Source organism: Anomaloglossus baeobatrachus, chromosome 1 (genome assembly GCF_048569485.1).
Source record: "Anomaloglossus baeobatrachus isolate aAnoBae1 chromosome 1, aAnoBae1.hap1, whole genome shotgun sequence".
NCBI lineage: Eukaryota > Metazoa > Chordata > Amphibia > Anura > Aromobatidae > Anomaloglossus > Anomaloglossus baeobatrachus.
In genome coordinates this window covers 391,101,692-391,115,672 of record NC_134353.1, presented here as the reverse complement: position 1 = coordinate 391,115,672, position 13,981 = coordinate 391,101,692, and the positions used below count along the sequence as shown (strand labels likewise).

Here is a 13,981-nt window from a genome sequence, read left to right as displayed (position 1 = left end):
AATTACAGCTTTGCAGACCCTTGGCATTCTAGCTGTTAATTTGCTGAGGTAATCTGGGGATATTTCACCCCATGCTTCCCCACTCCCACAAGTTGGATTGGCTTGATGGGCACTTTTTGCGTATCGTACAGTCAAGCTGCACCAACAACAGCTCAATAGGGTTGAGATCTGGTGACTGGGCTGGTCACTCCATTACAGATTAGAATACCATCTGCCAGCTTCTTCCCTAAATAGTTGCATTATTTGGAGGTGTGCTTTAGGGCATTGTCCCGTTGTAGGATGAAATTGGCTCCAATCAAGTGCTGTCCACAGGGTATGGCATGGCGTTGCAAAATGGAGTTATAGCCTTCCTTATTCAAAATCCCTTTTACCTTGTACAAATCTCCCACTTTACCAGCACCAAAGTAACCCCAGACCATCACATTACCTCCATCATGCTTGACAGATGGCGTCAGGCACTCTTCCAGCATCTTTTCAATTGTTCTGCGTCTCACAAATGTTGTTCTGTGTGATCCAAACACCTCAAACTTCGATTACTCTGTCCATAACACTTTTTTCCAATCTTCCTCTGTCCAATGTATGTGTTCTTTTGCCCATATTAATCTTTTCCTTTTATTAGCCAGTCTCAGATACGGCTTTTTCTTTGCCACTCTGCCCTGAAGGCCAGCATCCCGGAGTCGCCTCTTTACTGTTGACGTTGACACTGGCATTTTGCGGGTACTATTTAAAGAAGCTGTAAGTTCAGTACCTGTGAGGCGTTGATTTCTCAAACTAGAGACTCTAATGTACTTGTCTTGTTGCTCAGTTGTGCAGCGCGGCCTCCCACTTCTCTTTCTACTCTGGTTAGAGCCTGTTTGTGCTCTCCTCTGAAGGGAGTAGTACACACCGTTGTAGGAAATTTTCAGTTTCTTGGCAATTTCTCGCTTGGAATAGCCTTCACTTCTAAGAACAAGAATAGACTGTCGAGTTTCACATGAAGTTCTCTTTTTCTGGCCATTTTGAGAGTTTAATGGCACTAACAAATGTAATACTCCAGATTCTCAACTAGCTCAAAGGAAGGTCAGTTTTATAGCTTCTCTAATCAGCTGTTTTTAGCTGTGCTAACATACTTAGTGCACAAGGGTTTTCAAGGGATTTCTAAACCTCCATTAGCCTTCTAACACAGTTAGCAAACACAATGTACCATTAACCATTAGAACACTGTAGTGGTGGTTGTTGGAAATGGGCCTCTATACACCTATGTAGATATTGCATTAACTCCCAGACGTTTGCAGCTAGAATAGTCATTTACCACATTAACAATGTATAAAGTGTATTTCTGTTTAATGTACTGTTAGCTTCATTAAAAAAATGTGCTTTCCTTTCAAAAATAAAAATCTAAGTGACCCTAAACTTTTTAACTGTAGTGTATCACTAAATGACTAATGGTATATGGTATATTTTAACCCCTAACAGAGATGATGTACAGTTGTCATATGCCGACTCCTTGACATGCACACTTAGGAAGTGAGCCTGCATCTTTCCCAGCATATAGTGGCTCTGATGTTCAGCCCGTCATCTAGCTCTAATACCCACAGGCGGCTGTCACCATGTTAAATGCCGCTGTCAATCTTTTGGCAGCATTTACAGCGCGACAGCATAGGGAGGCATCATTCCATTGCACTCATTGTTGTCTCTGTGGTGTGATTGTGGGGCAATGATGGGTTGTCATGACAGCCAGGAGTGTGCGGAAGACCACTGTGCCTGTGATCACGGTACTCTGGTAACCAGATTCTGACTGGTGTTCATAAGAGACTGTGATTTGTTCTATACATGACAGTACTGTAGTAGTACTATATACAGCTCTGGCAAAAATTAAGAGATTACTGCACAATTTTCTAAAAATCAGCTTCTCTACATGTCGAGTACACCTCATTCTACTGGCCAGAAGTGGCATAAGGTCACCCAAAAGCAGTGTGATAGACTGGTGGAAAGCATGCCAAGACGCGTGAAAGCTGTGATTAATCATGGTTATTCCACAAAATATTGATTTCTGAGGTAAAACATTAGTATTGTCATTTCTAAATGATTATGAACTTATTTCTTTGCATTATTTGAGGTCTGAAAGCATTGCATTGTTTTGTTATTTTGACCACTTCTCATTATCAGAAAATAAATACAAATTTATTGCTTGGAAATTCGGAGACATGTTGTTAGTAGTTTATAGAATAAAAGAACAATTTTACTTTTTACTCAAAAGTATACCAATAAAGAGAAAAATCAGAAAAACTGTGAATTTTGCAGGGGTTAATTTTTGCCAGAGCTGTATAGTACAAGCAGTTAGATGATCAAGTCCCCTAAGGGGACTAACAAGTACCGTGAAAATTTGTTTGTTTTTTTTGTTTTGTTTTGTTTTTTAAATATAAAACTTCAGATTTCAAATCACCACCTTTCTACGTTATAAGTAAAGGAATAAAAAAAATACACGTGGTATTTTGTCAACTTCCAAGCTATCAAAATATAAAATAAACTCGATTGGAACCAGCATAATGGGAAAAAAAATTAAAATACCTAGAATTATGGCTATCTAGATGGAAAAATAAAGTTTTTAGCTGTTGTAAAAGAGGTAAAAACAGAAAATAGCAATGTCAGGTAGGGGTTGAAGACTTATGTCAGAGATATACTCTTGATGTGCCTATCTTTGACTAAAAACCTCCTAAATCCCTCGTCTCGTCTTCCTAAATCTCTCGTCTCCTTGCTTGTAGGTTGTCGCATGTATTTGCATGTTGAACAGATTTATGTAAATAGAATAACAATAGAGTTTTATCATTGCTACTTCTCAATTTTTTTGCTGATTTTATTTTTTGTAAACATTTCAGGTTTTCAGTTAATCGAAGAATATTTGTTGTGGGTTTTGCACTTTATGGTTCAATACATGGTCCAACAGACTATCAAGTTAATATTCAGGTATGAATATTGTATTTTATTGTGTCACAATGGATCCTGTGGTATAAGCAGAACAATGGCAGCCAGTATGCTTCTGAAGCAAGGTTAGTCTGTGTAAAGAACCGCCAATCAGCAAACAAAGGTCCAAAGCAACATTTTCATCAAACGATGACCATAAACTGGCATTAGAAGCTTCTTAGCAGTCAAAAGCCTCCTCCTGCCATGGAGCAATTAAACGTGTTAGTCACTTGTCGCGCCACAAAGCTTGGTTATGCAAATCACCAACTCCTACAATTGTCCCAAAAATCTCAATACCCAGACTACTGGATATTTTATGCCAGTTTATCCAAAAGAGCATCAAAGACCCCTTTTGCTTTAATTTCCTTGTATTCTGAAATTTCAGGTTCACATGTAGATTTCAGATTACTTCAATACAGGAGCCCTTAAAGCTTATCAAAGTGGTTGTCACAGATGGCCCAAGAGATGACTGCAACTTGTGTCCTATTGCTGAATCAATATTATGTTCCACTGTAGACCCTGTATTCTATCTTTGACATGTGGTCTTCCTTCCTTGCTTAGGGAAATGGGTCAGGGGTGGTAAAGGGACCTGCAGCTATACCCCAATATTCCTTTGACCATAATGTGGGAAGCCCAAAAAATTTCAGTCTTTTGCATTTTGCTTTGCTTCTTCAGGACCTGTCTTTGTGCCACAAAGATCTTCAGGTAGAGCCCCATCCTTAAATGCCCTTAAGTATTCCTGTAGAGAGGGAGGAGTAGTGATAAGTGGACCCGTGGATATTTGGGTTCACCGAATCCGCACAGACTTTAAAAAAAAAAAAAAAAGTCGCGTCCGTGGAAGCAAACTTAAACTGAACTTGACCCTGGTTAATGAACCCCATAAAAGTCAATGGGAATGAGAACTTTTGCGTTGTGAAATGGTCCTAGTATGGGATAGGTGGCTATAAAAGGAAGGTAAATGGGGGTAAGAGCAAGACCATTATACATACCGTGTAATACTGCAGTCAGACTCTTTTCTGGGCTAGTTCACTAAGCTTCATGAATATACACTACTTTTCCCTTCCACCTTCTGTGCCAGTGTCTGTGATTAGTTGCAGACTGCTATCCACTTCCCTCCGCACTTGGGCAGCGTCTGTGATTGCAGACGAGTGTGCTGTATGGTAGTGTAACAAGAAATAAAAAAAAAATTGTCGTGGGCTCCCGCCATATTTTTGATAATAAGCGCGGGTAAAACAGAACTATGGGCTGCATTTTTGATAACCAGTCACGGTAAAACTGACAGATGGGGATTAGTATTATCAGAGAGGGAAAAGCCATGAATATTGGCCTCTCCCAACCTAAAAATACTAGCCCCCAGCCGCCCCAGAAGTGGCTCATCCATTAGGTGCGCCAATTCTGGCGCTTTACCCAGCTCATCCAGATTGCCCTGGTGTGGTGGCGATTGGCGTAATATGTGGGGCTGATGTCAGCTGTAATTTATCAAAAATCACAGCTGCCATCAAGTCCAAGGTTAGTAATGGGGAAGGGGTTTATGACCCCCCCATTACTAACCTGTAAGGTAAAGAAAATAAATACACAGAAAAATTCTTTATTTGAAGTAAAAAAAAAACCACACACCCTCTTTTACCCACTTATTAACCCCAAAAACACCCCTGCAGGTCCGACGTACAGTTAGGTCCAGAAATATTTGGACAGTGACACAATTTTCGCGAGTTGGGCTCTGCATACCACCACATTGGATTTGAAATGAAATCTCTACAACAGAATTCAAGTGCAGATTGTAACGTTTAATTTGACGGTTTGAACAAAAATATCTGATAGAAATTGTAGGAATTGTACACATTTCTTTACAAACACTCCACATTTTAGGAGGTCAAAAGTAATTGGACAAATAAACCAAACCCAAAAAAAAATTTTTAGTTTCAATATTTAGTTGCGAATCCTTTGGAGGCAATCACTGCCTTAAGTCTGGAACCCATGGACATCACCAAACGCTGGGTTTCCTCCTTCTTAATGCTTTGCCAGGCCTTTACAGCCGCAGCCTTCAGGTCTTGCTTGTTTGTGGGTCTTTCCGTCTTAAGTCTGGATTTGAGCAAGTGAAATGCATGCGCAATTGGGTTAAGATCTGGTGATTGACTTGGCCATTGCAGAATGTTCCACTTTTTTGCACTCATGAACTCCTGGGTAGCTTTGGCTGTATGCTTGGGGTCATTGTCCATCTGTACTATGAAGCGCCGTCCGATCAACTTTGCGGCATTTGGCTGAATCTGGGCTGAAAGTATATCCCGGAACACTTCAGAATTCATCCGGATACTCTTGTCTGCTGTTATGTCATCAATAAACACAAGTGACACAGTGCCATTGAAAGCCATGCATGCCCATGCCATCACGTTGCCTCCACCATGTTTTACAGAGGATGTGGTGTGCCTTGGATCATGTGCCGTTCCCTTTCTTCTCCAAACTTTTTTCTTCCCATCATTCTGGTACAGGTTGATCTTGGTCTCATCTATCCATAGAATACTTTTCCAGAACTGAGCTGGCTTCATGAGGTGTTTTTCAGCAAATTTAACTCTGGCCTGTCTATTTTTGGAATTGATGAATGGTTTGCATATAGATGTGAACCCTTTGTATTTACTTTCATGGAGTCTTCTCTTTACTGTTGACTTAGAGACAGATACACCTACTTCACTGAGAGTGTTCTGGACTTCAGTTGATGTTGTGAACGGGTTGTTCTTCACCAAAGAAAGTATGCGGCGATCATCCACCACTGTTGTCATCCGTGGACGCCCAGGCCTTTTTGAGTTCCCAAGCTCACCAGTCAATTCCTTTTTTCTCAGAATGTACCTGACTGTTGATTTTGCTACTCCAAGCATGTCTGCTATCTCTCTGATGGATTTTTTCTTTTTTTCAGCCTCAGGATGTTCTGCTTCACCTCAATTGAGAGTTCCTTAGACCGCATGTTGTCTGGTCACAGCAACAGCTTCCAAATGCAAAACCACACACCTGTAATCAACCCCAGACCTTTTAACTACTTCATTGATTACAGGTTAATGAGGGAGACGCCTTCAGAGTTAATTGCAGCCCTTAGAGTCCCTTGTCCAATTACTTTTGGTCCCTTGAAAAAGAGGAGGCTATGCATTACAGAGCTATGATTCTTAAACCCTTTCTCCGATTTGGATGTGAAAACTCTCATATTGCAGCTGGGAGTGTGCACTTTCAGCCCATATTATATATATAATTGTATTTCTGAACATGTTTTTGTAAACAGCTAAAATAACAAAACTTGTGTCACTGTCCAAATATTTCTGGACCTAACTGTAATGCACACGATGTGCCACGATAATCCTGGCTCTGCTACATCCGGAGTCTGCAGTGATGAAAAAGGTTACCTGTCACTGCAGCCTCCGGGACACTCTAAGGGCAACAGGGAGCCCTTGGCTGTGAGAAGCGTTGGCGTCACTAAGTTCATAGTCGAGGACTTCCCCCGCTGCTGTCGGTGAACTCAGTTGAGCCTTCTGCCAGATTGCGGAATATGGCAGGCCAGTAGTCCGGCAATCCGGCAGTGGCTTCAACGGAGTTCACACTATGGAAACCTCTACTTGTGACCTCAGTTGAACTATTGTCGGACTGTTGGATTTCCTGAAACGGCGGTGCAGCAGTTCAACCTAGTTCATAGCTGTAGGCTCCCACGTTTTGAACTTAATTGAATCCATTGCCAGACTATTGTGCCACCATGTCCCTCAATCTGGCAGCGGGTTCAAACAGAGTTAACTGAGGGCAGCTGATAGTCCCTAGTGTGAAGTCAGGTGACTTAACTGCTGGATTTTTTGACTGCTGTGGCGGCGTGTCCTGCAATCCGGCAGGGGGTTCACCGGCGGTCACTCTTGGTACCGTGGAGGCCTGGCTGTGACCTCCGGTGAACTCACTGATGTCACTGCTGGGTCCCCCACAGCTGTGGATCCCAGAAGCTGAAGTGAGTGGTCGCATTTTCCATCACTACAGCTTCTGGATGTAGCAGAGCTGAGATTGTCTTTGGATTGTCGTCTGCGTTACGTCGGACCTGTATGGATGTTTTGGGGGTTAATGAAGGGGTGAAATTGTGTGTGTGTCATCAACCCCATATATTACCCTGATTGCCACCGCACCAAGGCAATCGGGATGAGATGGGTAAAGCGCCAGAATTCATAGTATCTTAGTATCATAGTTTCATAGTATCATAGTTTTTAAGGTTGAAGGGAGACTCTAAGTCCATCTAGTTCAACCTGTAGCCTAACATGTTGATCCAGAGGAAGGCAAAAAAAACCCAATGTGGCAAACAAGTTCCAATGGGGAAAAAATTTCCTTCCTGACTCCACATCCGGCAATCAGACTAGTTCCCTGGATCAATACCCTGTCATAAAATCTAATATACATAACTGGTAATATTAAATTTTTCAAGAAAGGCGTCCAGGCTCTGCTTAAATGTTAGTAGTGAATCACTCATTACAACATCATGCGGCAGAGAGTTCCACAGTCTCACTGCTCGCACAGTAAAGAATCCTCGTCTGTGATTATGATTAAACCTTCTTTCCTCAAGACGTAGCGGATGCCCCCGTGTTCCAGTCGCAGGCCTAGGTGTAAAAAGATCTTTGGAAATGTCTCTGTACTGTCCCCTCATATATTTATACATTGTGATTAGATCCCCCCTAAGCCTTCGTTTTTCCAGACTAAATAACCCCAAGTTTAATAACCTGTCTTGGTATTGCAGCCCACCCATTCCTCTAATAATCTTGGTCGCTCTTCTCTGCACCCTCTCCAGTTCAGCTATGTCCTTCTTATATATCGGTGACCAGAATTGTACACAGTATTCTAAGTGCGGTCGCACTAGTACAGAGGTAGAACTATATTTTTTTCATGAACACTTATACCTCTTTTAATACATCCCATTATTTTATTAGCCCTGGCAGCAGCTGCCTGACACTGGCCACTAAAGTGAAGTTTACCATCCACCCATACACCCAAGTCTTTTTCTGTGTCTGTTTTACCCAGTGTTCTACAATTAAGTGCATAATCATAAATGTTATTTCCTCTACCCAAGTGCATGACCTTACATTTATCTACATTAAACTTCAATTGCCACTTCTCAGCCCAATCCTCCAATTTACATAAATCTCCCTGTAATATAAAATTATCCTCCTCTGTATTGCATCTAATGGATTTGCCACATCTGGGGCTGCTGCGGGCTAGTAGTTTTAGGTTGGGAAGGGCCAATAACCATGGCTATTCCCATCCTGATAATACCAGTCCCCAGGCTGGTAATCAAAAATGAGGGGGACCTCACGTTTTTTAAATTACAGGATCCCCTCTATTTTTGATAACAAGCGGACTACAACCTTTATTCGGATGACAAAACTAAACCGGAACCGGACGTACAGTAAAAAGTCAGTGTTCAGCAGCGGACACAAGGTATTCGGTACGAATCCTGAACATCCTGGAGCAGAATTGAACTCTGTCTACAATTGCTTAACCCCTTCACGACCGCGGGCCGTAAAATTACGTCCTATTTTAACGTGACTTAACGACCAGGGACGTAATTTTACGGCCTAAACTTCATTTGATTGCCGTGGCCATAGCAACGGCTTTCAAATGATGTCCCCTGCTGTTTCTTACAGCAGGGGACCTTTGCTTGACCCCAGGGGGGGTGGCATCGCCACCCCCTATCGACGATCGATGTGATTGGCTGTTCAAATCTGAACCGCCAACCACATCGATCGCACTAATTTCGGCAAAAATAATGCCCGAATTAGTGCGATCCTGTGAGATCCAGCTATGAGATGCCGCAGCTGCTGCAGCATATCATAGGTGGACCTCAAACATGCCGCCCCCAGACCCTGCAGCACTGATTGGAGCGATCGTGCTATGACGCGCAATCGCTCCAATCAGTGTGCAGTGGGGCGGTCTGATCTGCAGGTGGCCGCCCTCCCCAGGCCTGTGCTGGCCTGCGAGCCCTCCCCCAACATGGCTGCAGCGTGGAGTGGCTGGTACTTTTGGTACCACGCCACCGCTGCTGCTGCCGCCGCCGCCTCTGATGTCTCCGCCGCTGCAGCTCTAATGGTAAGTATTCCGCTCCCTGCGCGCTCCCGTGAAGGCCCCTGCGCGCTCCCGTGAAGGCCCCTGCGCGCTCCCGTGAAGGCCCCTGCCCGTGCCCCCCCCCGATCTGCCCCCCTACGCCCCGATCTGCCCCCCCGGCATCCCGATCTGCTACCACTGCTGCTGCTGCAAAGTGAGTACTGTGCTCACTTTGCAGCCCGTGCGCGCTCCCGTGGTGCCCCTGCGCGCTGCCGTGATAGCCCCTGCCGTGCCCCCCCCGCGATCTGCTCCCCCCAACCACCCCCCCCCCCCCCCGACATCCCGATCCGCTCCCCCTGCGATCTGACTGCCTCCCCCATTATTTCTATTCTGCTTCTGCAGCTCCCTCTCCGGTCTCCCCCTCTGCTCTCCCCCCCTCTCCCTCTGCTCTCCCCCCCTCCCCCTCTGCTCTCCCCCTCTGCTCTCCCCCCTCCCCCTCTGCTCTCACCCCCCCCTCTCCCCCTCTGCTCTCCCCCGACGTCCTCTTACCTGTCTTCACCGGCCTGATCACATCTGCGTCCATCGCTGGGTCCTTCCTGGGCATTCTGCTGATCTGCCTGCTGCTCCTGTAAAGCTGTCCATCTCTCTGCCATCTGTTCCTCTGCAGCTCTTCTGGTCAGTGATCCTCCTGCTAGTCCTCTGGGTACTGTGAGTATAACTTTTTTTTTTTTTTCCGTATCCCCTGTCCATTTTTACACCTCATCCGTCCGTGCGTCCCGCCAAGCGCTGATCAGGGATGCAGATAACGGATCGTCATCCCTGCTCAATTTTTGGCGTGACTTTTTTTTCCGTATCCCCGACGCTTTTTGTATCGCATCCGTCCGTGCGTCCCGCCAAGCGCTGATCAGGGATGCAGATAACGGATCGGCATCCATGGTCAATTTTTGGCGTGACTTTTTTTTCCGTATTCACGACGCTTTTTGTATCGCATCCGTCCGTGCGTCCCGCCGAGCGCTGATCAGGGATGCAGATAACGGATCGGCATCCCTGCTCAATTTTTGGCGTGACTTTTTTCCGTATTCGCGACGCTTTTTGTATCGCATCCGTCCGTGCGTCCCGCCGAGCGCTGATTAGGGATGCAGATAACGGATCGGCATCCCTGCTCAATTTTTGGCGTGACTTTTTTCCGTATTCGCGACGCTTTTTGTATCGCATCCGTCCGTGCGTCCCGCCGAGCGCAGATCAGGGATGCAGATAACGGATCGGCATCCCTGCTCAATTTTTGGCGTGACTTTTTTTTCCGTATCCCCGACGCTTTTTGTATCGCATCCGTCCGTGCGTCCCGCCGAGCGCTGATTAGGGATGCAGATAACGGATCGGCATCCCTGCTCAATTTTTGGCGTGACTTTTTTCCGTATTTGCGACGCTTTTTGTATCGCATCCGTCCGTGCGTCCCGCCAAGCGCTGATCAGGGATGCACATAACGTATCTGCATCCATGGTCAATTTTTGGCGTGACTTTTTTTTTTTTACGTATCCCCGACGCTTTTTTTTTATCGCATCCGACCGTGCGTCCTGCAGCGGCCGATCAGTGCACTGCGTTTGAAAAGTCAAATGGCGCTCCTTCTCTTCTGAGCCCCGCCATGCGCTCAAACAATTACTTTCCACCACATATGAGGTATCTGCGTACTCAGGAGAAAATGCACAATACATTTTATGGTGCATTTTTTCCTGTTACCCTTGTGAAAAAAAAAGCTACCTAGTTGAAGCAACCATTTTGTGGTAAAAAAAAAAAAAAATTCTTTTCACGGCTCAACGCTATAAACTTCTGTGAAGCCCCCAGGTGTTCAAAGTGCTCACCAAACATCTAGAAAAAATATTTGAGGGCTCTAGTTTCCAAAATGGTGTCACTTGTGGGGGAGCTCCACTGTTTAGGCACCATAGGGGGTCTCCAAACGTGACATGGCGTCCGCTAATGATTCCAACCAATTTTGCTGTCAAATGGCGCTCCTTCTCTTCTTAGCCCCGCCATGCGCCCAAACAATTACTTTCCACCACATATGAGGTATCTGCGTACTCAGGAGAAAATGCACAATACATTTTATGGTGCATTTTTTCCTGATAGCCTTGTGAAAAAAAAAGCTACCTAGTTGAAGCAACCGTTTTGTGGTAAAAAAAAATTTTTTTCTTTTCACGGCTCAACGCTATAAACTTCTGTGAAGCCCCCAGGTGTTCAAAGTGCTCACCAAACATCTAGAAAAATTATTTGAGGGCTCTAGTTTCCAAAATGGTGTCACTTGTGGGGGAGCTCCACTGTTTAGGCACCATAGGGGGTCTCCAAACGTGACATGGTGTCCGCTAATGATTCCAACCAATTTTGCTGTCAAATGGCGCTCCTTCTCTTCTGAGCCCCGCCATGCGCCCAAACAATTACTTTCCACCACATATGAGGTATCTGCGTACTCAGGAGAAAATGCACAATACATTTTATGGTGCATTTTTTCCTGTTACCCTTGTGAAAAAAAAAGCTACCTAGTTGAAGCAACCGTTTTGTGGTAAAAAAAATTTTTTTTCTTTTCACGGCTCAACGCTATAAACTTTTGTGAAGCCCCCAGGGGTTCAAAGTGCTCACCAAACATCTAGAAAAATTATTTGAGGCCTCTAGTTTCCAAAATGGGGTCACTTGTGGGGGAGCTCCATTGTTTAGGCACCTCAGGGGGTCTTCAAACCCGACATGGCGTCCGCTAACAGGTGCAGCTAATTTTGCACTCAAAAATTCAAATGGCGCTCCTTGCCTTCCGAGCACTGCTGTGTGTCCAAACATTTGATTTCCACCACATATGAGGTATCTGCGTACTCAGGAGAAAATGCACAATACATTTTATGGTGCATTTTTTCCTGTTACCCTTGTGAAAAAAAAAGCTACCTAGTTGAAGCAACCGTTTTGTGGTAAAAAAAATTTTTTTTCTTTTCACGGCTCAACGCTATAAACTTTTGTGAAGCCCCCAGGGGTTCAAAGTGCTCACCAAACATCTAGAAAAATTATTTGAGGCCTCTAGTTTCCAAAATGGGGTCACTTGTGGGGGAGCTCCATTGTTTAGGCACCTCAGGGGGTCTTCAAACCCGACATGGCGTCCGCTAACAGGTGCAGCTAATTTTGCACTCAAAAATTCAAATGGCGCTCCTTGCCTTCCGAGCACTGCTGTGTGTCCAAACATTTGATTTCCACCACATATGAGGTATCTGCGTACTCAGGAGAAAATGCACAATACATTTTATGGTGCATTTTTTCCTGTTACCCTTGTGAAAAAAAAAGCTACCTAGTTGAAGCAACCGTTTTGTGGTAAAAATTTTTTTTTTTCTTTTCACGGCTCAACGCTATAAACTTTTGTGAAGCCCCCAGGGGTTCAAAGTGCTCACCAAACATCTAGAAAAATTATTTGAGGCCTCTAGTTTCCAAAATGGGGTCACTTATGGGGGAGCTCCATTGTTTAGGCACCTCAGGGGGTCTTCAAACCCGACATGGCGTCCGCTAATGAGTGCAGCTAATTTTGCGTTCAAAAATTCAAATGGCGCTCCTTCCCTTCCGAGCTCTGCCGTGCGCCCAAACAATTGATTTTTACCACATATGGGGTATCAGCGTACTCAGGAGAACATGCACAATAAATTGTATTGTGTACTTTCTCTTTTCTCCCTTGTAAAAATGAAAATTTTATGGCTAAAGTAACATTTTTGTGTTAAAAAGTAAAATTTTCATTTTTTCCTTCCACATTGCTTTGGTTCCTGTGAAGCACCTAAAGGGTTAATAATCTTATTGGATGTGGTTTTGAGCAGTGTGAGGGGTGTAGTTTTTAGAATGGGGTCACTTTTGGGTATTTTCTGTCACCTCGGCCTCTCAAAGTCACTTCAAATGTGATGTGGTCCCTAAAAAAATTATTTTGTAAATTTTGTTGGAAAAATGAGAATTTGCTGATGACCTTTGACCCCTTCTAACTTCCTAACGGAAAAAAAATTTGTTTCGAAAATTGCGCTGATGTAAAGTAGACATGTGGGAAATGTTATTTAGTAACTATTTTGTGTGACATATCTCTCAGATTTATGGGCATAAATTTTCAAAGTTTGAAATTTGCGAAATTTTCAAAATTTTCGCCAAATTTCCTAAATTTTCACAAATAAACGCAAAAAATATCGGCCTAAATTTACCACTGACATGAAGTACAATATGTCACGAAAAAACAATGTCAGAATCGCCAGGATCCGTTGAAGCGTTCCAGAGTTATAACCTGTCAAAGTGACACTGGTCAGAATTGCAAAAAATGGCCCGGTCATTAGGGTGTTTTAGTGGCCGGGGGTGAAGGGGTTAAGCTCCAATAGCAGTGTCATTTAGTGGCAGAGTTAACTCCTTGAAGCCTATTCTATTACTGGTACTGTATAGGATCATTACACCCTGGGCATATCAAACTGCCTTTGAAGCCCATTTTTTCATAAAAATAGGGACATTTTAGTTTTGTGACCTAACTCACCTTCCATTTCAAAAGATTCATAGAAAAATATTGGGACCCTACCTGCATTAGCTGTCAGTCTCTGGAGTTTCCAATCTCCTAGTATCTGCTGAAGCCACTTGCAGCTGTGTATGCAAATACTGTAGTCATGCCACTACCCCGGATGCGTAGTCTTTACATTTGTTGACAAGGTTTCTACATCATCAATGATCTTAGCATTTGGTAGTACCCCTGACTTCTGAAAGACTGTAAGGAAAATTTCCATGCTAATTCTTCCAGCATGGCATATTTTATTTTAATATCCTGCAGCACTAAGGTAGGTTTCCATAATCTTAAGGTGCTAACAGATGTTAGCCTTTCTCTGTGGATTAGTCAGATCATAATTTATACCATTTAGTTCCTGGGCATCAAGATAAGGATTAAAATCCACTGGAGTGTAGAAGAAAGAATAATGTCTTTGGACTTTATGTGAAATTTAGCTAACCATGC

General features: G+C 43.9%; 1 protein-coding gene across 2 annotated transcripts in view; it reads left to right on the top strand.

The window, feature by feature from the left end:
* LOC142315539 (BTB/POZ domain-containing protein 2-like) overlaps window positions 1-13,981 on the top strand; it is a 148,540-nt gene that overhangs the window by 127,464 nt on the left and 7,095 nt on the right. For both annotated transcript variants that reach the window (XM_075352555.1, XM_075352556.1), the window contains one exon: window positions 2,859-2,946. In XM_075352555.1, the coding sequence (XP_075208670.1) occupies window positions 2,859-2,946 (88 nt within the window). The remainder of the gene's footprint in view (window positions 1-2,858; window positions 2,947-13,981) is intronic.